The following is a 21,225-nucleotide window of genomic DNA, read 5'->3' as shown; positions in this document are numbered from 1 at the left end:
ACGTCCGTGGAATTAGGGGCAAGGATGCTTCTGTGGACTATCGTGCGGCACCCGACCGTGGGATGCGCCGGCCTGCAGGGAAGCCACAGCCCTGAGCCGGCAAGGGCAGAGCAGGGCTGTCACGAGAGGACGTTCTGGAAGGATTTATTTGCAGGGCCGCCCCGAGCCGGAGCGACTGGATGGCGTGGAGCAGCGCTGCTGTGGCAGGGCTTGTGCATGCCCAGCGGGGTCGGAATAGGCTTCGGACCTCGTGGAAAGGGGAGAGGTCACCCTCGTCACCTGGCCCGGAGCTGCATGACGTTCCTGCCGCTTGCGCGGGGGCCTCCGACATGCACCTTTGCCCGGATGTCTCTCCCTGGGCCTGGGCCTGAGCGCGGCCCGGCGTCCTCGACACCGTCTTGGCATGGCATGGCATGGCGTGCTCAGGCCACCATCCTCCCGTCGCCCCCCCAGGCTGTCCCGCTTTCCCCCGTGGGGAGGGGGAACACCCAGCCCCAGTGCCGCTGGGCCCCCTGCCCGCCTCTGCCGCGGGTCGCTGCACTGAAACGGTTCGGAGCCTGTGGCAGCGGGGGGGGGGCACGGAGAGCGCGCGCCCACGCAGGCTGCCTTGTGGGGGGGCCCGCTGAGGCTGCAGGCCGGCCTCGGTGGGGAGCGAGGGCCATGCAAATGAGCAAGGCTTGCTTATAGCAGCACATTGGAGTGGCTGCGCTGACAGCAATGGAAGGCTAAATCCCCCGAATGACCCCTGGCCACCTGCCGCTCTCGCCTGGCTTGGCTCTTGCTTTGCCTGGCCTTGCCTATAGCATGGGAAGTTGTGGGGGCTCGTGGTTTGCATCTTGGTGCTTCCCGGATCATGGAATGGCCCCCGTCCCCAGAGACTTGGAGCTCTGCAAGCGGGACGGCCGAGGAAGGGGAGGCAGAGCAGGGCGGGCACAGCATTCTTCCAGTGACTCGGTTGCCACAGGACCAGAGGGCGATGGGAAAGCTTTTCTAGAAAAGGTGGGCCTTGAGGAAGGCTTGGCATACGCAAGAGAGCTGGCACCAGGAAGGCGTTCCAGGGAGCCTTCTGTTGCGTGCCAGCAGCGAGCGAGCCAAGCAGTAGGGAGGCTTGAGAAGACAAGGGCAAGCCGCTCGCGCGGGGTGCCGTGGCGCAGCTCACGTGATTTTAAATTCTGGCTTCCTTGCAGCCGACCTCACGCGGGACCTGGATCCGGCTGTTCAGAGGGAGGCCCTGGGTCCCTCCGGGGCTTTGTGGCCAGCGGGTGACAACCCGGTTTGGTTTCCTGCACCACCCACAGATGTGGCATTACAAGCTCATTCCCATGACGGTCCGCGACACACCGGAAGCGCAGGCGTCCCTGAACCCTCCTTCCAGCGACCGTTCCCAGGCCAGTCATGCCGGGCGGGCATGGGAGGAACATCAGGGGTGAGAGGAGGGGGGAGGACATGAGAAGTGCCTTGCTGCATCAGAGCCAAGGTCCACCTGCTCCTGAGCAGCACTCTGCCATCCATGCTCCCCAGCAGGTAGCGGGAAGCATAGTTTCGCTGATTTAGGGGTATTGCCGTAGAATCGTGCAAGAATGGACTTGGAAGGGGCCGCGGAGGCCCCCGGTGCCGGGCTCTGGGCTCCAGCTTCCCAGCCTGCTGAGCTGCCTTACCTCCCGGGCGCCTCCAGGGCAGGGGAGCCATGGCCTCCCGGCAAACACGCCCGGTGCTTTCCGCCCCTCCGATCATCTTTGCTGCCTTTCTCAGAATCCTTTCTCATTTGTCTGCATCTTCCTTAAATTGCCCAGAACCGGAAAGGACGGAGTGGAGGCGAGCTAGTACTTCACGTGATTTCGAAGTGATACTTTGATTAATGCATCCCAAAATAGCATCCCCCTTCTTTGCAGTCATGTTATCTTGTTGACTCCACATATATCCATAATAGCTGGTATTTTCCATGGATTTGCCTAATTCTTTCTAAAGTCGTTCATGCTAATAGCCATCATTACATCTTGTGGTAGCCAATTCCTTTGTTTTGCGCTGCTCTTTGTGAAGACGTATGCTATTGCCGAATTTAGTGTTCTGCAAATCAATGTTTATACTTTTATTTTGAGTGCCTTGTCATTCCTTTGTATCTTTAAAGAACTGGTTCCAAAAGGAAAGCACAAACATTGCTGAGTGATCTGCATATCCAAAACTCCAGGCAGCAAATACAGCCGTTTAAATTTTCTTTTCCAAAATATTAAAAAGCCGGCCTTTTTGGCAGGACACTTCTAGCCTCGCGAATGAACATGCATGTTTGAAAGGAATCCTGCAGATTGCCGGAGTGGTTAAAAGGAATGGAACGCAATCCAAGCCAGAGTTACAACAATACATTTCCTAAGATCTCAGACTCCTATAAAAACAAGCGTCGAGCAGTGGCAACAAAGCGCTCTTGCATTCTGGGCCACGGGGGTGGGAACCTGGCCAGGAGCGCGCAGCCCCGAGGGACGTTCCCCATTTGGGTGCTCTCGCACCCCGGCTCTTGCGACGCGGCGTGCGGGCAGGCGCGCCAGGGCAAAAATCGCCGGAGGGCGTCCTGCCGTGAGCCTGCCGACCATCTTGGCGGCGAGCTCTTCCTTTCTGGCAGCAGCATGAAGCACACGCTCCTCCTGGATGGGCTGCGCACATTTTGTTGGAGGGCTGGACCAGCGGGAGCTCAGCGGAGCCAGAAGGTGCCTTGGGAGGGACTTCTGAATGGAGCGGCAATTGCCCATTTTCGTTAGGGGAATGAGAGGAGAGATGTTTCCATGGAAACTGGTAGACAGTTCCTGCTCGGTTCGGAGCCATTTGGAAATATTCTGAATTGGAAAGCGGCGCTGAGATGGGGCGTGACTGAGACCCGGCGCTCCCCGGGGCAGTGGGCTGCAGGCAGGGCATACATGGCCTGAAGAGCAGCGATTGTGGCCGATTTTGAGGCGGCCGCTCATCTGCAAAACGCTGCGGCACCCAAAGGTTGCTTGGCAAGGCGTCACGCCCGGCCGTCACTGGCCGCCAACCGGCCGGCCGGCCTCCTCCCTCCTCTGCAGCCTCGTTCCAAGATGCTTGCAGCAACCGAAGCACGAGGCTCTGCTTTGGAAAAGAGGTCCCATCTTGTGCCGAGGAGATCCAGAGTCTGCGGGACGGGATCTGGGAGTCACAAAACGGGTGCAAGGTGAGCGCAGGCCCCGAGCCTGTTTCCCGGCTTTTGCTCTTCGCTTATGTGTTGCCTGCTCTGGCCAGCCCTGGGGAAGAAGCAGGTGCCTGGGAGCCCTCTCCACGCTTTCCGGATGACGTGGACTTCCGCTTCCTCCTGCTTTTCCTCTCTTTAAATGCAAGCCTTCCAGCATCACCCTGAAATCGTGGCTTATGCCCAGTCCTCCGCATAGAGCTGCTGGTGGCCAGGTCGGAAGGACCACTTCCACCCACAGAGTTCCGTGGACCGGGAGCCACGTGTGGATGCTCGGTGGGCAGCTGCCGGTCTTGGGTGCTTGTTCACCTGGCGGCCTGTGAGGCGGGGGGGGGGCACGTGTGCAAGTCCCTCCCCCTCCGCTGGTTCGGTGCACGGTGCTTGAACACCTGCGGGGGTTCTCAGCGTGCAATATGGCCTCCACTCGCGGTGGTCAGCTAGAGGGTGGATTTGGGAAGGATTGCAGCCCTGAGACCTCGGAAGGTGTGAGCTGCAGCTTCACACGCACAATCAAAGCCTTCATGTTGGACGATGTGATTTCCTCCAGTGATTCAGGACTCTGGCATTGCCTGTGGGGGGGATGTGTTTCCCTAGAGCCCCCCCCCAGCTCCAAATGCGGAGCCCCCATCAAAGCTGGCGTGGGAGGGTCCCGAGAGGGCCCGGGAGGGCAGCGAGGCTGATTGGGGACTGGAGACCAAGCCCCATGAGGAGCGCTGGGGAAGCGGGGCGCTCTCAGCCCAGACGGAGGGGAGGCAAGACGGCCCCCTTCAAGACCCGGGGAGGCCTGAACCCCTCGATCGACCCGCAGTGCGAGGCGGGGCCGAGCAGCTGCAGGCGCGGGAAGCCCGGTCCCGGCTGGACATCAGGAAAAGCTCCTGACTGTCAGAGCAGGACAACGATGGGGCCAAAGACCCAGGGAGGGGGTGGGCTCTCCCACGGGGGGAGGCATGCAGGATGCCGCTGGGCAGTCATCCAAGAGGGACGGCTTAACGGAGCCCTGCACTCGCTAGGGGGTTGGGCACGATGGCCCTCTGGCCCCTTCCAGCTCTACTCTTATGCTATGATTCTATAAAATCTATATTCCCTAGACTCATATTTATTTTGAACACTGAATTTGGGGTGTTCCAAAATGGGACATAACAGGGAAACAGGAAAAGCTAAGAATTTCATGTATTTACACTATATTTGAACCAGCTTCATAGTGAAAGAACAGCCTATATTAACTTGTGGGAGTTTGGGTAGATATAACTAGGAAACAGCAAAATTAGAATCCGTAGATCCTTCTGCCTGAGTCCACTCGGGGCATTACCTGTTTTTGCAAGTTTGTTAACAGTCTGAGCTATCTGAAAAGCCTCATCACTTTTTATTAAATTTGTTATTGCCAACCCTTCCTTTGTAGCAGGTCCCTATTTTACACCATACATAAACCCTAAGCTTTTATTAGTCCCAGATATAAACCTTTCCAATTTTGTTTCCAGTAATTTGTTTTTTTACCACCTGGAAACAAAGGAATATTTTGAAACAAGAATAAAAATGCAGGTAATGTACAGGCTCTTACCATTGAAAGTCTGCTTAATAGAGGTAGATTTAATTGCGCCCATTTCTTAATTTTATTCTTTGATGGAATTAAAAGCACTATAAATGAATTGGCTCGTAATTCTTGTTAACCAAATACCTAAAAATTTAAAAGTAGAATAGCTGTGACTGAAGCCAGCTTGGGCTATTGCGAGTATTGAAATAAGGCCATGGGTGCAAAGGGCTTGAAAGCTCAAAGGCAGCCTGGCTGGTGCGTATGAACAGCACAAAGAGGCAGTAACACACTGACCACTGAGCATCTCCCTTTCCATAGTGCCCAGTATCTTTGGCTGGCCCACAACAATTCCTAAAACACAGTGCAAAAACAATAAAGTTTTTTCCATAAAGCATTAAAGAAAAGCTAAACAACTAAGACACTTTTAGACACACAGATCTCTTAAAAATGCGGACAGAGGCCTAGAAATATTTGGCGTTGACAAGAGGCTAATGGTTGGGCCCCGAGAACAGAGTACAGGGAGCCACACACATTGAGGAGGCCGGAATCTCCTTATGGGCAGCAGTTGCTGGCAGTATTGTAGGAACTGGTTCCTGTTTTGCCACCTGTGGATCAGAAACACAGGTGGGCTGAAACTGGAAACTCTCAATAAAATGCGATGCTCTCCATCAGGCCGGTCCACTGCTATTAAATTGCGTTTTCAGCCTAAAGAGGGAGGTGACTAAATCCGGTCCTTCTATAAGCACTTGTGATGTACCATATCCTTGATCCCCTCCCATTAGCTGAAGTGGGACTGTGGGAAATGTTTCTGGCCGAGTGTCCCATGGGAGGGATATGTCCGTCTCCCCCTTTAATAGCAACCAGAGCTAGTCCAGTTGCTTTGTTCCTGCTAAAGATGGAGGAAGAATCCATGATGCAGTCGTGTTAGTTCGGCTCTTTGGAAATCCAGCCTGCGCATTTCTCCGGGGATTGGTTTCTTCCGAGTCGCATGGATTCCATGGACTTGCGGACTGCTTTATGGGGGGATGTTTTTGTTTTTACTTTCCATAAATTTACACACAATTTACATAGAATAAAAAACAGTGACTTACAATATGCATTCCTCCACAAACTTAAGTGTGAAAATATATGGGGGAATTTACATACTTTCAAAAGTGTGAATTTGCGCAAATGTATATGAACACATTTTGCCAAAATCTGGTTCTGTCACGTGTATAAAAGCATGAAAGAGCTGATAATCTGCAAAGTGCAGACCAAATGGATTTTACAAAGCCTGCTCATCCTCAGTTTCCAGCTACCCAGTAATTTGTGGAGCCATCAAAAATGGAAAGGTCTTGTTGAGGAAACTGGCATTTGCACTTTCAAGAATGAGGAGCTACTGCCGTTTGTTCTACTGACTCAAGACTTGGTAGAAGTGAATGCGACTGTCCACGACGAACGCCTCCTTCCCATCTTTAGCGTGTATCCCAGCACTGCTGAAATGGTGGATTGGGACCACAGGAAGGGCTCAGCCAACCATCAGTGGGTCTTCGCCTGCCCAGGGCCTCTTTGCTGGACTCTGCGGCTGTTCTCTGCTCGGGCAGGAGCTACTCGGAAGCAAGCGACTTTACCCTCATCCTCCATTTTAGGAGCTAAGGATAAAGAGGAAGGCGATAAGAGAAGGAAGCTGTTCTAGGAGGAAGAAATGGAAACGCAGCAAAAGGAGGCCGGAAAGGAGCTGGCCATTATTCACGGATAAAGAAGAGAAGAAAGGGCCGGATGTGGGCGTGAAACTTAGCAAGGCAGGTGTGGGACAGAGAGAAGCAGCGCGAAGCAAGCCCTTCCCTCTGCTCAGAGCAGGGCCCCGCACCTTTTGCGTCACGGGGCTCCGCTGGCCTTTTGCGGGAGGGTGAGAGAGAACCTAACGGAGGGATGAATGGATGAACCCGTGGTCGAGGCGGTGGTGGCTGCCCCTGCCCCAGTTCATTGCCCTTCTCCCTGTGGGGCAAGGGAGGGGGGCAGCCACCCCCTTCCCTCGGCCTCTGCACAGGGCAGGGCACCTTGCGAGGGGCTCCCAGGCTGGGGATCGGCTCAGCCGAAAACTCTGTGCCTGTTCAGAGGCCGCAGAGGGGGCGCACCAAGGAGGCGTTCCTTCTGCTCCCTTCCACAGCCAGCACTGGCTGGCCACTCCCGCAGCCCCCTCGGAAGAGGCCCACTCCCCGCTCTCGTGTGGAGCCTGACCTTTCCCACACACTGCCGGGCCTTGCAGCGGCGTGGGAAGCCCCGTCCTCCGCAGTCGGCCGCTGCTCGGGGGAGAAGAGCAAGGCCCCCGCTGCCTTCGCGTCTCCGCCGCAGCCTCACTCAGTGCCCGGTGCTCCCTGAGCCAGGACCCGCCCTCGCCCATGCGCTCCCTCCGGGTGCAGACGCGCGCCAGCCGGCACGTCCACCCGGGTGGCGCGTGCCCACGCACGTCCCAGGCCAGAGCGGAGGCTGCCAAGGCGGTTGTAGCCAAAACGGCCACGGCTCGGAAAGGAGGGAGCACCATCAGACCTGACTCGGGGAACGCAGCAGAAGAAACGCGCGCGAGAGAAACTCGCGGAGGGGTGGGAATGCCCTCCTCGAACCACGGCGCCCCTAATGTACCGCGGGCTTGTCTCCGGCTTGCGCGGGGGTCGGCGGGAGCGCCTTCCCTTTCCCTGAACTCTCTGGGGTTCAGCTGCCCTTTGGAGCAGGACTCCACCCAGACACCCCACCCTGCTCCCCAGTTCATGCCTCGGGGAGGGCTGCAGCCGCTTCCTCACGGCTTACCTTCCCTGCCTTCTTCCCTCCTCCATCCAAAGACAGCGTGTAATAACGATCAGCAGTGGGCCGAAAAATGCTTCCATCTTGTGTTTACTGGTCTCACTCCGTTTGATAGAAAATGAATGTCTTTAGAAAGCTATTGTAGGAGCAGGAATTTTTTGAGAAAGACTCGTGGGTTGGGCTCAGGATTCTTCCGCTTAGCTCAGGAGAGCCTTTTATTATACAATTATCTCTCTGCTAGCCTGTAGTTTCCTGTATTTAAATTAAAGCTCAGGGGAAGGCATGGGGGCTCCCTCCCAGGGGGCTGCTTCGGTTCCGGAAGTGCAGGCAGGCTGGCAAGCCAGTGGACAGCGCAGAGCAGAAAGATGAAACACACAGAGCAGAGCACCTTCCGCACACCGAAGAAACAGGGCGATTTACTTGGGAATCAAGTCAAAATAAATGCTAAAAGCACTGGGAGCGAGGGGGCAAAGGGCAGTCCCCTTCACGAGGGGCGGAAGCTCTGGGGCCATTGTGGGGAGGCATTTCAGTGTGGCGGCCGTTCCGCCTTCTCCCCGGGGCTGGAGGAGGCACTGCTTCTGTCACACCCGCCCCGTGGATGATGGGAGGGCGCCGCGGTCTCTGCTGCTTGCGTTGGGGGTGCAAAGTACCCCCAAGCCTGAGGGAGACGGAATCATCCCCACTAAGCCCCTGTCCGTGGTGAGCCCGACCGTGAGAACGTCTCTGGGAGTCTCTTCCTGTCCCTGGAGGAGGGGGGCTAAATCCCCCCACTCGTTCTCTGCCAAGAAGTAGTGGAGGAGATTGCAAGAGCGCGTTCGCTACGGCGCTCGTAACGGCACCGCCATCTCTGGCAGTGGGGGGGCAGCCATTGGCTCGCGGCAGGCAGCTTTGTGGGGAGGACGTGCGTGGAGGCCGCCAGAGCCCGAGGCAGGACGCGCCCCAACATGCCTCGTGGGAGAACCCCGTTTCTCGGGCGAGAAGGGCTGCTTCGGCTTCCAGGGAGCGCGGTCCAGGTGCTGCTCTGCCAGGGCCCCTGAGATGCTTGGGCCTGGCCAGGAGCGCCTGGAAGCGGCACCGGAAGCAGATGGTTGCTGGAAAGGAGGTCGGAGCGCGAGAGATGGGGCGGGAGTGGGGAGAGGCGCTTGGAAAGGGCCAAGCCATACCTGTGCAGGTGTGGCTTGCATCTTCCCAGCCGTGATTGGCGCATCGAGGGTGAGCTTCCGTAGAGATCGTTTCCATTTCCCTTCCCTTCCTTTCCCTTCCCCTGTTCTTTTGAAATTCTTAACATAAAAAAAGAAAGGTACACAAAAGAATGCGAAACAGAACAAACTAAAACGAACAGAGCAAGCCAAAACGAGCAGCGTGCGCTTCACTCCCAGTTCTGATGCAGGTGCCCTCCTCGGACAGGTTCGACGATGATTTAGGGTCACGCCTACAGCAATATTACACAGAGTTGATCCTAACCGAGATTCTTCTCTTGGGCAGGATTTGGGGCGAATTTGCAAACTTGGTTATGATGGAACTTGATTAAAAGAGGGCATGCGGATGAGATGCTTCGAGTTTTCTGGGGACGGGGGAAGAGAGGAATTTGTTTCAGGCAGGGCACAGAAAGCGAGCGAGCTCAGCCCTGAGGCAGGCTTTTGATTTGCAACCCCGGCTTTCACAGAGCTGGTGTTATTTCTGCCTCCGACCAAAGGAGCCCGGCAGCAGGAACCTTCTTCAGGGCAAAGAAGCATGAACAGTCCAGGGCGGCTCCGTTGCAGCAATAGCTCATGCAATTAGGACTTAAACCTCAGGTTTTTCACATGGGCAATTCCTGTCCTTAATCAGTGTGTTGGCCTTCAAAGTCCACTGCAGTCTGAGGCAATGAAAGAAGAGAGCCTCTCTCCACCGGCTCGGCAGCAATAATCAGACACGGTTCTGATAGTTATCCACAGCGCTCTGTGTACTGTAGAGAAGTCGGCCGCGCAGGCTGCCTCCATCGCCTTCCCCACTGCAACGTCTGCTTCCCCAAGCCTCTCGGTGAGTCCTCTCTCTCCCACCAAGGTCCCTCTGTCCCACAGCGACCAGGTGGAGAAGCGGCGGCTGCCGGCGCCTCGCCCACCTGCCGCTGCCTCACGAAGCAGGGCAGAGCGGACTTCTGCCATCAGCATCGCTTTCGGTTCTATCCATCTTCTCTCCCTCCATGCCTTCGGTGACACGTCTTAAATTCAGGCGGAAAAACAGAGGGCTGGAGGTGCCATGCCACTTGTCTCTGCAAGACACTCTGGGAGCTTTTCCAGCTGAAGAGCAGGAACTCCGTGCTGAACATAAAAGACTTCAAAATAAATCAAATTAAAATTAAAATTCTATACCAAGAAAAACTGAATCAGGTGATCTGTATCCTCCTCCTCGCACGGCTTGCTTTCTGATGTTTCACTGCTTTGCACAGATCACATCGGCTGCTTAGGGGAAGAGGCCCGGAGGCATGGCGGGCACTGCAAAAGCTCTGGCTTTGGAGATTACAACAGGCACGGCATTCGTGTCACTGCTCCAGCGTCGTGACCTCCCCCCAGTCCTTCGTCTATAAAACCAGGCATGCCATTTGGCTCAGATGCGGCTTTCCCCATGTGGAAAGCAGCAGATGAAAACCTAAGATGCTTAGTGGATGGAGATTTCTCCCAGCAAAGACCACATTTGGCTTTGGATATGTTTGAATCTCTATCTTCGCTCTTCAGTTAAGGGAATACTGGATTTCTTGGCCCAGTTCGATATTATGCTTATGAGACACTGTTTGAAACTGCCCTATTATGCAGGCTATAAGTGCATCGTACACGAAGCGAAGGAAGGGCTTCGGATCATTTTTTCCTACTGACATGTCATAAGAGGGGATTCAGACCAACAGCTCAAGGACTCCCCCATCCCATTTCCCACACTGACCAGTCAGATGCCACTGGGAAGCCTAACTGGCAGACCCTGGAGAGCAAGGAGTGCGTTTTGGAGGGATTCGTGCAAGGGATGGAGCGAATGGCAGAAGATTTGGACATTCTATGAGGGAGGTTTAAAACAAACTCAAGAAGGGGAAGTTGTTGAAACATCCCAGAGTATCACACGGAGAACCGGGGACCAGACCATGGGCGGAGTGGAGGGAGACGGCACTCTCTGATGGAGGACCCACAATTTTGGATGTCTCTGTACCAATGCACAGAATATAGGGGATGAATTTCAAATCATAGCACAGGGAGGAAAATTCACGGAAGGGAATAACTTGTATATTTGAAGCATTTTGAAGGATGTAACTTATTCAGAAAGAATAGACCAAACAGAAAGGAGGGATTATATGTAAAGGATATATGCATCGGTGAGGAAATCCCTGAATCTAAGCATCTAAAGCCAACCGAGATCATTTGGGTAAAAAGAAAAGGAGCGGGATATAATACTGATACGAATATGGGAATTTGCGAAAGACCACCAAGCCAGGCCGAGGACTTGGGTGAGGCCTTCCTAGATCAACTGCTCAACCTTCACGGAGGAGAATCCTAGCAATAATCGCCACACTGGTTTCTGGGGAGTTAAAGGAAGAGCTAATAACTCCCTGGCTTACCTTGCTGTTGCCTTTGTCGTACTGAAGCTGGATGAGGAGACCTGGGCTTGCCGAGCCTGGACCGGACGCTGCTCCCACGGGGCGGAGGGGGGAGGCGGTGGGACACCTGTGCGGGGGCACTCATGGCTCTGGGTGGAAGCGGTTGCCAGTGCAGGCTGAGCACAGTCAGAAATGGACGGTGGACTAAGAAGGCCGATTTCAGCCACTTTAAGGAAAAACTGGGTGGGGGGCCAAGGCAAGGAGAAAGAAGTTGACTTATTGTATTGATTCATTTGATTCCTACCAAGAAAAATGGCAGGCAGGGTGGCTGTCCCAGTGTATTAAAGGCACAATCACAAACAACTTTATCTTCTCTCACCAAGGATAACCCGCCGGGCCTCCCCGTGGGGAGCTTCTAGTTTGGGGTTTCAGTAACTGGGGTCATAGAAAGCTGAGTTGGCTCCAGTCTTGTGGATCACCTGGCCATTCCCTGCTGGTGCATTTTGGCCCTATTTGCAACAGTGGCCACAGACATGGGCATGGCGAGAGGTTATTTTGCAATAATTTTGCATTCGTTTTGGTTTGTTTTTCAGACATTTGCATTGTATTGCATCGTTTTGCTTTATGCGCTGTAGTCAGCCACCCAGAGAGCCTGAGCCATGGGCAGGATAGAAATGAAAGTAATAATGACAATGATGAAAATAACCGTAGCAGTAAATCTTAAGCCCAAGTGCGTGGAATAGCAGGGGTATTCATGAGAAGAACCGGCGAGTATCTCAGCACATTTCATGCCTCACGTTCATTTCCGCTTCCTCTCTGGCTTTCCCCGGAACTCTTCCTAAGTTATCAGCCCCTGAGATAAGGGCTGCCAAACCCGTTCTTGGTAGAACGACCCCAAGAGCTCCACACGAATTGATAGTGATGAGGAAGACGAGGGCACAAAGCGAGGCCACTCCAGTCCGGGGCCGGTCGCCTGATTTATGGGGAGCTGGGCCGATGCCACGGCCTCGCTCTCCTCCCTGGCCGCCTCCTGTGCAGAATCGCCGCTGGGTGTCAAAGCCCCGGATGCTGCAGATCGATGGCTCCGCTTATGCGCTCTGGGTGGCGAGGACACGGCATGGGCAGAAGTCCAGGACGGAGGGGGGGCAGAGGCGGGGCTGGCAGGACCAGTGGAGCCGTGTCCATGCAGAGCGTCTGCTGAGGGTTCCCCGGCCACCTCCATCTTATTCGTCTGGAGGCAAAGCCTCAGCTTCCACCGAGTCGCTTTTGGAAGACTCTAGATGTGGATGGGCGGTGTTTTTCCTGCTAGGATCCTGCTTACTCAAGACCTCATCCAGATCGCTTCCTGCGAGCTTCTGTTCTCCGCCTGATTTCTGACCATCGCGAATGCCTGCTCTGCTCTGCTACGGCATTGCGCGGGGCGATGGTGCAGCCTCTCCGAGAGTCCTCTGCAAATTCCTTCCCTGAGGGGGCCCTACCTTTTGTCCCCCGAACCAGTTTGCGGCTGCTTTGCATGGGACCCCCAGAAAAGACCCCACCTGCTCCCCAAGGCTTTGAATTCTCCCATAGCTCCAGGCCTTCTTGTAGAGTGCGTAAACTTGGGCATAAATTCCCCTTAAATCTGCCACAACACCTTTGCGTAATCCGTTTTGCGTATATAAATCTTTTAAATAAATAAATAAATAATCCATCATTCGTAAGTTCTTCTCAGCAAACATAAAGAATTTAAGTTATGCTCAGCTGTCTTGTAAAGCTTTTTCTTAAGGGTGCAGGTTAGGGTAAAAATAGGGTAAAAAGCAGGATATGGTAAAGCCGAAGCAAAGAGAACCCAGAAACTCACCAGAGGGATGGCACAGGAAGGCAAATGTGAAAGAGGAAAGTGCCAAGGCAGGGAACGCGGTGGCGGTCGGAGGAGGATCCCCACCTCCGCCAGCGACACGAGAGGGCTGGGCTCCGGTGCGAGGCAGCGCTGGCCAGTCCAGAGCCACCAGCCAGCCCCCCGTGCAGATCTGGCCTGAGGGTCGCTGTTGGCTGGGAATTGCATGAGCAGAGCCAGGTGGAGCCGGGGGTCAGACTAGATGGCCCAAGGGGTACCCTTCTGGCTCACCTTGTTCCTGTGCTGCCTCGCCCCCTGACTTCCCTCCTGGGAAGCCTTGGCAGCAGGTGGGCGGGTTCTCTCCACTGCTGAATTCGAGGCCTCGCTACCTCCTAGTCCCCCAGCGCACCATTTCGAAAAGAAAACAGGAAAAACAAAACTGAAACGTGGCATTTTCTGAATACAGTGTGAAAAGATCCATAGCGCTAATTACATACATATTATATGTTGGTATCTATAGATAAATATATAGGTGTATAACAAAAATACTAACAAAACTGTGATTAGTCTTCCACAAGGGCACCCCAACTTTCATCTATTTATCCACGTGTAAATTATGCCTAAAGCGCCCGTTCAGAAATAGAAAGCGTCATTAAATCCTTCACACATTGTGTTATGCAGGTGATTGTTTGGCAATGTTGTAATATTTGTCTTTTAGCTGTCAAAGGACACACAAAATCCATTTGCATTGACCTTGCATTACATTCCGGGAAATGGTTAAGTAATTCAAAAGAACATGCATATCTTTGAATGTTAAAGAACTTTTCCTCGCAAGATTTATCTGAATTACGATCTTCTCGCAAAAGGAAGCTGCCATTGGTAAAACATACGAAGAAAAGAAGCGTTAACAGGCCAAGCCCCTCCAACAACTGCCTCGTTTAATTAAGTCCTTATCACAGGGATGCTGTGGCATGCAGTACACGCAACATATCGGTCTTGGCCGCATTCATGTATCCTAAGGTTTCCCCAGGAAATGGGCAGTAGCGAAGTCATCCACGTACTGGGCGAGATGGCCTGGTCCAGTTTATTACTCCATTCTTGGTTAAGGCCCTGCCTATCCTATTTACTCATTGATAACAAATATTTACAGACATGAATTGTTGGCTGCTGTGACCGTCGGACTTTGGTAAACGAACGTACTGCACGCACATCATTGCGATGAAGCTTTCGTGTTGAGTCCCGAGCTTTCTGCTTGGTTGTTGCATCCATTTGAGGTCCCGTGCTTGGAGCTGTGGGACTGAGGGGGGCGGCCTGGGCACTTTCCAGGGGTGTCCCTGTAACCGCGAAGGTCCCCTCGGCCTGCATAAATCCAGGAGAGATTTGTGTGATCTGAAGAGCAACCAGGCTGGGTTGCCTGTGACGGATGGTGGCCACTTTCCTAGCAGCGCTGGCGTTTAGTCCAAGCACTCTTGTCCGGGCCCATTTTGCCAGGAGTGAGGGCTGTCTCCTCACTGCAGCACATTTTTGTCGCATTTGAATAGTCGAATCACTCCACCCACCTCTGGGTCTGTTTCCTCACGTTCACACATTGGTTTCGTTGCGTTGGCATGACTCTCAGTTCGATCCTTGGCTGTGAGAGAAGAAGTTGGTGGCCAACTCCTGGGGGTGGGGGGGGGGGAGTCCAAGCCTTGGATAGCCTTTTAATTAGCTGACTTCCCCAAAATTCTGCAACAGACCTGCACGTCTTTGGGCCTCTTTCCAACTCCTGTGCTTCTGCAAACTTGAGGCTCTTCTGAGGACTTTGGAGGCCCTGTGTGGAAGAGCGACTTCCTGCAAAGGCTGTGGACGATGGACGCGTACACAAGCCGATCTTCTCGTTGGCGCCCAAGGCGGTCCTTCGGCACCCGGGGATCCTCCGGTGGCCTCTGCTCGCCACGACACAGCTTTGCTGCAGACTCTGCGGCCGGCCATGGGCACATCTGGGGGGCCACTGAGGGGAACACCCCCCCCAAAAGGGCTGTAGGGAAGGGCCTCGCCCCGCCCCGCCACAAAATGGCTGCCAGGGTTGGTGTGGCCAGTTGCAACACACCCATTTTCCAGCAGCAGAGCCAGCAAGAATAAAGTAAAGGCAACCTGCCCAAGAACTGCAGTGTGAGATGGAGGTGGACCCTGAGCTCTGAAGCAGAAAGGCGTCTTTGAATACACAGTTTTCTACTTCAGCTATTTGAGATAAGCAAGCTTGTGGTTCTCGGAGAAACACAACCAAAACGCAGGCAAAATGCACCTGCGACCACCCACCTCGCTGCCCAGCCCGCAGGGGCAGCCACCCTCCGTCCCCCCCAAGCCTCTCCCACCGGCAGGCTGGCATTTCATTTCCTGTCTCTTTTTCCCCTGGGTGTAGAAGCATGCTGAAATTTAGGTACGGGTCTGGCAGCCCTTACATTTTCATTTTCTAAGAAAGCTTAGGGCATCCTCTGTTTGTCGGAAATTATGCTGGCACTAGAGTCTCCGGGGCACCGGGCAGCATGACAGCCTCCCGGCTAATTAAAAAAGCAATGAAAATTAGACGAGAAAGGCATCGGGGCGGGTGCCGAGTGGGACATCCACAGAGGCAGTGGCGCCCGCGGGCACTGCGCCGGGGAGCCCAGGGCTGCCGTCGCAGGTGATGCCTTCGGTCTAGGCGCTCATTCTTGGGCCGGGCCCTGATTCGCTTGCACCCCGTTTGCAGAGCGACATTCCGGAAGGTTCTCTGCAGCATCCCTCACATCCCCTCCTCGGGTGCCATTGCTGCGTCCTTCGCCACAGAGCTCTGTTGTTCCGAGAGGCCTCGGCTTCTTCAGGAGCCAGCTGTGCTTGGGCGGGTCTCCACAGAAGCGCCGTGCCGCACTGCCAGCCGTCTCCGCTGCTACCGCAGTGAGCGCGCTTGAGGATGCAGGTGGGTGCCGCCCGGCCACGCTCCTCTCCAGCGCCCTTTCCCACGATGGAAGCCTGAGACAACCCGGCTTGTAGTTTTGCAGGTTCGCCATCTTTACTCATCTGGAGGGACTTTCCGGTGGTTCTCTAGTAGTTTGTGGTCTGTTTTCACTGCTACCAGAATATCCTGGTGAAATTTCAGGCAGTGACCAACTGTTCATGCCCCTGTGGGGACTTCTTGACAAGGATCGGTCCCCACTTCTGCTAGGCGACAGCATGTGTGCAGTTTATTCTGTATCATCATCATACGACCACAGGTGTGCTTCTAGCCCGACGGCGTCCTCCTCTCTTTCCTCTTCTGCTTTGTTCTGGTCCTGGAAGTCGGGCTGAGGCTTCCCTGAGTGCCTTCCTGCACCGTTTCGCCCTGGCCTCCTTGGAGGGGCTCCGGCAGCTGCTCCTCTTCGCATGAGTATTGGCCGTGGATCCACGCGTTTGGGCAATCTTGACGTAGGCGGGTCAAAACGCCTGTTTCGCGGGGCCCTTGCAAGACACTGGGCAGCAGTCTGGGGAGCTGAGCAGCCAGTGGACCCCCACCCACAAAGTGGAACCGTCACACTTTGCCCGCCCCGATTCTGCGCCCCTCCAAGCAGGTTATTAGCTTAGTGTTGCTGTTACTCCTGGATGTGTAGCCTTTTTTCCTCTTGTGAGGCGTTCAAGGCAGGTTACACGGCTCCGTTTTATCCTGGGGCAACAACCCTGGGCGGGCCGTTCGGGCCAGGGTGAGGGGCCAACCCAAGCCCCCCATCAGCGTCCTGGCCAAGCGGGGTCTGGAACCCCAAGAGCGCGAGAGTAATTCCCATGCCCTGGAGGGACGGTGTCTGTCCGCTGTCCTCACGCCCCGCCTGATGCTTCTCCGCTCTCGGCTGTGTGCGGGGCCGCCGTTTGACGGTGTGCGGCCCAGGCTAGTCTTCTCCCCTGCCACCAAGCCTCTTACACTGCTGGCATGAAACAGTGCGGTTAAAAAGGACTTGGGCACCCTCTCGGATGTCTCGAACACACAACTGTTTCTTTAGCCTATTTCTGTGCCTTGTGGTATGCAAGGGGCCACCCTTGGAAGCCCTTTCTTCCGGTCGGATCTCCAAAGTTACGGGCCGGCTGTTTGTGGGAGGGGCAACGCCTTCCAGGACATTCCTGGGCCCCGGCCCCAGAGCCAGCCTTTCCGTCCGTGAGCGACGCCTCCGCCTTGCCTGGTCCAACTTGAACTGCAAGGGACTGGAGTAAGAGGGCCCTTCTCTCTTCTCCAGGGGTTTTCCCACTCCACACTAGCATCTTGACATGGCAAGGCATCTTTGTAAGTTCAGTGTCTATTTGTGTGGCTCTTTTCCACAAATCTGAGCCCAAAGTAGCTCACAGCATAACGAAGGAAGAACAGTTAATGTAATTTACAAGATATCAGAGAGCAATAAATATAACATATTCAAAAATACGATAAAAACAATTACAATAGCCCTAACATCAGCAGAGAAATGCAGGGCAGAAATATCAATACATACGTTAGTGGATACAAAGGTCCAACTCAACTGATCCAGCAACTGAGCATTAGACAATGGAGGGCATGAAGCACAACCCAGACCGATTGCGAGGCAAAACGGAGCTCTCCTCCGCTTGCAGGTTTGCCACCATTTGGCTGCAAGTGCAGGGTGGGAACCGCACCTGTCCAGGTGACAGCCCGCCTCCCTTCTGCATCTCGTTCTTCCTTCCCCGCCTTGCATGTGGGGAGGTGCAGATGGCTCTTCATGCCACCCCCTTCCAGCATCAGTCTCCAGGCACCAGCCTCAAATTGAGCATTGCAGGTGGAGGCATCACTGTGAATTGGGGTGTGGGGGGAATTTAAAGCTAAAGTTCGTGTTCCAACCGGCTGAAGAAGAGCCAGTTGAGCGAAAATGGCCATCTTTCTCACTCTGGTTTCCTAACTAAGTTTCTTTGCTTCACAATGTTCTGACTGCTGAGTTAGAATTAAATCTGCTGATGAATTCTATCACCCAAGGCTTGAACCGAGATAAAGGCTTTGTTGCTTGTTGTGTTGCCCAGTTGTGGGATGCTTGTGTTATCAGCAGCGACTCTTTCCAGAATTAACCCTGTCCGTGATGTCATCGTCCCTCTCACTGCTTTCTGCATTTAGTCTTCTTCTGGTCTCACGGTTATAATCGCCCTCCAGCCCAGCCCTCTGTCTCCACAGTGTCCGTCCCGGAAACTCCGAGACACTTCACCCGATGAAGGAAGCCATTGCTGTTACATGCCATCAAGTTGCCTCAAAGTAACGGTGACCCAGTGTATAAACTTGTATTATCCAAAGAGAAACCAGAGTGTGCATTCATTCATGGCATCAGCATAAGTTGGACAGCACTTGACAGCGCATAACACCAATTAATTAATTAATCAGTCAATCCCCTTCAGAGCATCTTTCCTTGGCCGCCCTGCTGAGCTCTTGTAAGTTCAAGGCTGTGGATTCCTTTATGGAGTCAAACCGTCTCGTGGTTGTCTTCCCCGCCTGTCTTTGACTAACTCTAGAACAGCCTTCCCCACCCCAGTCGCCTCGGGAGGCATTTGGACCACAGCTCCCAGAAGTCCCACCCAGCAGGACCATGGACTGGGAATTCTGGGTGTTGCACTCAAAATGTGTCTGGAAGGCCCAAGGTGGTTGTTGTTGTTGTTGTTATAACATTTCTATGCCTCCCCTTGCCGAAGCCTCGGGGTGGCTTACAATACAAGGTTGGGGGAGGCTGCCCTAGAAAGATTGTGTTCTCAAGTGACGTCTGCCTCCCGGTGAGCCCAAAGTGTGATGAAACGGGCGACAATCCCTGGAAGCTTTTGGCAGGAAAAATCCGCCGCCAGGGCGCCATGCGCCTCCTTAGGTAGCACATCTTTCACAGTCGAAGCCAGTGATGCTCAAGCTCAGTCTGCCCAGAGGAGGCGATGGCCAAGCCTTTTGCGCAGATGCTCTTGCCTTGAAAACTGCATGAGAGGAGACTCTGGGGCTGGAGGCCCTTGACAAGCTGCCGGGGAAGAGCAGAGGACCGGTATGAATGGGCGGGGGTGGCGGTGACCCCCCAGGGGACTGCGTGGTCCATGAGGAAGGGGCAGGCCTGGAGCACTGCACCTCCGAACGTGATCGCAGGCTCGGTGGCACATGGGGTGCAGGCCACCAGTGGGAGGTGCGAGCGGGGAGGGGGGCTGCTGACACAGGAGCCCCCCAGCTGCCTGCCAGGCAGGTCAAGGCGAAAACCCACCGCCGGGCATGCGTGCAGTGCCCTGCGGTTCAGCACCCTGCCGCCGCCTCCGTTCCACGGGTCCCCGGGCCGGCAGCGGCTTCCCTCCTGCCTTTGCAGGAATCGGAATCAAACCAGGAAGTCCCTTAACCACAGTTGCGCATTTGTGCTTACCAGTTCAAGACACGAGCCTTTTAAACTGTAGTTTGAAGCTGGCTTGTTCTGAGGCTGGAATCCATAGGCAACTCAAAATGACAACTGTGGTTAGTAAAATAGCCTTTAAAATGTGCGTTTTCATGAGTTGGTGAAATTCACCAGCTGCCATGTCCGTGGTCCCGGGCATGGATGGCAGAGCCTCCAAACAGGAATAAACCTCTCCACATCTTTTCCAGCTGCTGAGTAAGGAGGGGCCCAGGAAGCTGCCGGCCCCTCCTTGCCCCTTTCCTCTTTTCTATTGTCCTTTAGCTTCAGGAAATTGGGAGGGGGTGGATCCATCTTCCGTGCGCTACCTTTGCGGAGGAAGCAGGCGTGTGCGGCCGCATCCTGGGGAGGCGAGGGCCCAGACTCTCCGCCTCGCATTCATGGCAGGGGCGCCTCTCCCCGATCTCCCCGAGAGGAGCTGAGGACATTTGCAGTGACGCCGTCAGGGTTTCAATTATTCTTGCCCAATACAGGCTCTTCCTTTGGGTACGGAATGAGTAAGGCCCAGCCCGTTCTATATATACGCTATATTTACTTGGCAGAGAAGCGCCGGCCAGGCCTCAGGGGCGAAGGACTCCTCCTCGCCTTTCCGCGCAAGTGTCGCTCCTTGCATCGCGCTTTGCCGAATGTCGCTGTGCGATGCGTCTGATGATGCTCTGCTTCTCTGTTGCGCAGTTACCTCACCGCCGAGTGACGTTCTCCGCAGCCAATCAGGCCCAAGACCTGCAGGACCCCTCCCAGCACAGCTACTACGACAGCGGCCTGGAGGAGTCGGAGACGCCCAGCAGCAAGTCGTCCTCGGGGCCCCGCATCGGCCCCCTGGCCCTGCCTGAGGACCACTACGAGCGCACCACCCCCGACGGCAGCATTGGCGAGATGGAGCACCCCGAGAACGGTGAGGCGAGCTCCGCGGGGCCCCCCGCCTGGGCAGAGCCCCGTGCCGGGCGCCCCCGGGCACGTCTTCGCCTGGCGGGCATCTCACGGGCGAGCGAGCGAGCGAGCGGGGGCAATCCGTTGGACACAGCCGCGCTGCGACGATCTGGGGCAGTGGGACCGCCAAAGGGCGGGCGAGCAGCGAAGGAGGGAGGGAGGTGAGGGGCCCGCACGGCGCTTGCCGCGCAGCATCCTGCGCACGGGTGGGCACGTCCCACTCTGCCTGGTGGGCAGGGCCGCGAGTTGCACACATGTGGGCTCTGAGAAATGGGATCGTACAGAGAGCAGTGAGTCGGCCGCTCTCTGCTTGCATCCCGCCCACATAAAACGAGCAGACACACGCAGCGGGGGGCGGGGGGGCACTTCTGCATCCAGCGAGGCTGAACACACACGGAGACTGCCTCTCGGCCTCTCTCTTTCACGCACAGCAGAGAGGCAGGCCACATCCGGCCACTCTCTCCTCCACGCCACGTGGCGGTTTTCTAACATGCTCGTTGTGTCATCCAGACCCAGTCATGGTCTATCACTGGGGCCTCTTTGGAGCCCAGGAACCACAACAAGAAACAATGGTCTGGTGCATATGTTGTGGCATTCAGACCTGGGTGTGCCGTTTTCCAGTTTCTGGTACAAGAACACCATAGAGCCCCATGGAAAGAGAGGCAACAGAAGAGGAAGCTCTGGGCACCTGATCTCTATGACCCACAGCTTCCTAGCAGATACGTTGCAGCTTGCTCCGTTCCTATGGACTGCCTGCTGCGCTTGCTACCTTGTTTAGTTCCTGGAACAGGGAGGCAGCAGATATAGGCAAAAATACATTCAATGCAAGAAGAGCCCCTTGGGGGCTGGATTGGTAGGAAACGTTGAAGAGGTGGAGACACAATCAGGAGGGGGATGTGGACCAACCATCACAAAGCCTCAGTGCCTCCATTAGCGATGCCGATTCCCTTTGGCAACAGGCAAGGAGAGGGCATGGGGAATGGCGGAGGCCACTGCCAGGCAGGGCAACGTGAAGAGAGGCTGCGCTGA

At 55.1% G+C, this 21,225-nt stretch overlaps 1 protein-coding gene across 1 annotated transcript in view; it reads left to right on the top strand.

The window, feature by feature from the left end:
- Positions 1 to 21,225, top strand: part of PCDH1 (protocadherin 1) — a 47,746-nt gene that overhangs the window by 17,434 nt on the left and 9,087 nt on the right. The window contains exon 3 of the mRNA XM_044442844.1: positions 19,942 to 20,161. Coding sequence (XP_044298779.1) covers positions 19,942 to 20,161 — 220 coding nt within the window. The remainder of the gene's footprint in view (positions 1 to 19,941; positions 20,162 to 21,225) is intronic.

The sequence above is a fragment of the Varanus komodoensis genome, unplaced genomic scaffold, assembly GCF_004798865.1.
Source record: "Varanus komodoensis strain SLA01 unplaced genomic scaffold, ASM479886v1 scaffold40, whole genome shotgun sequence".
In the NCBI taxonomy this organism is placed as follows: Eukaryota; Metazoa; Chordata; class Lepidosauria; order Squamata; family Varanidae; genus Varanus; species Varanus komodoensis.
Note: the sequence above shows the minus strand (reverse complement) of the source record. Positions and strands in the feature narration are given on the sequence as shown.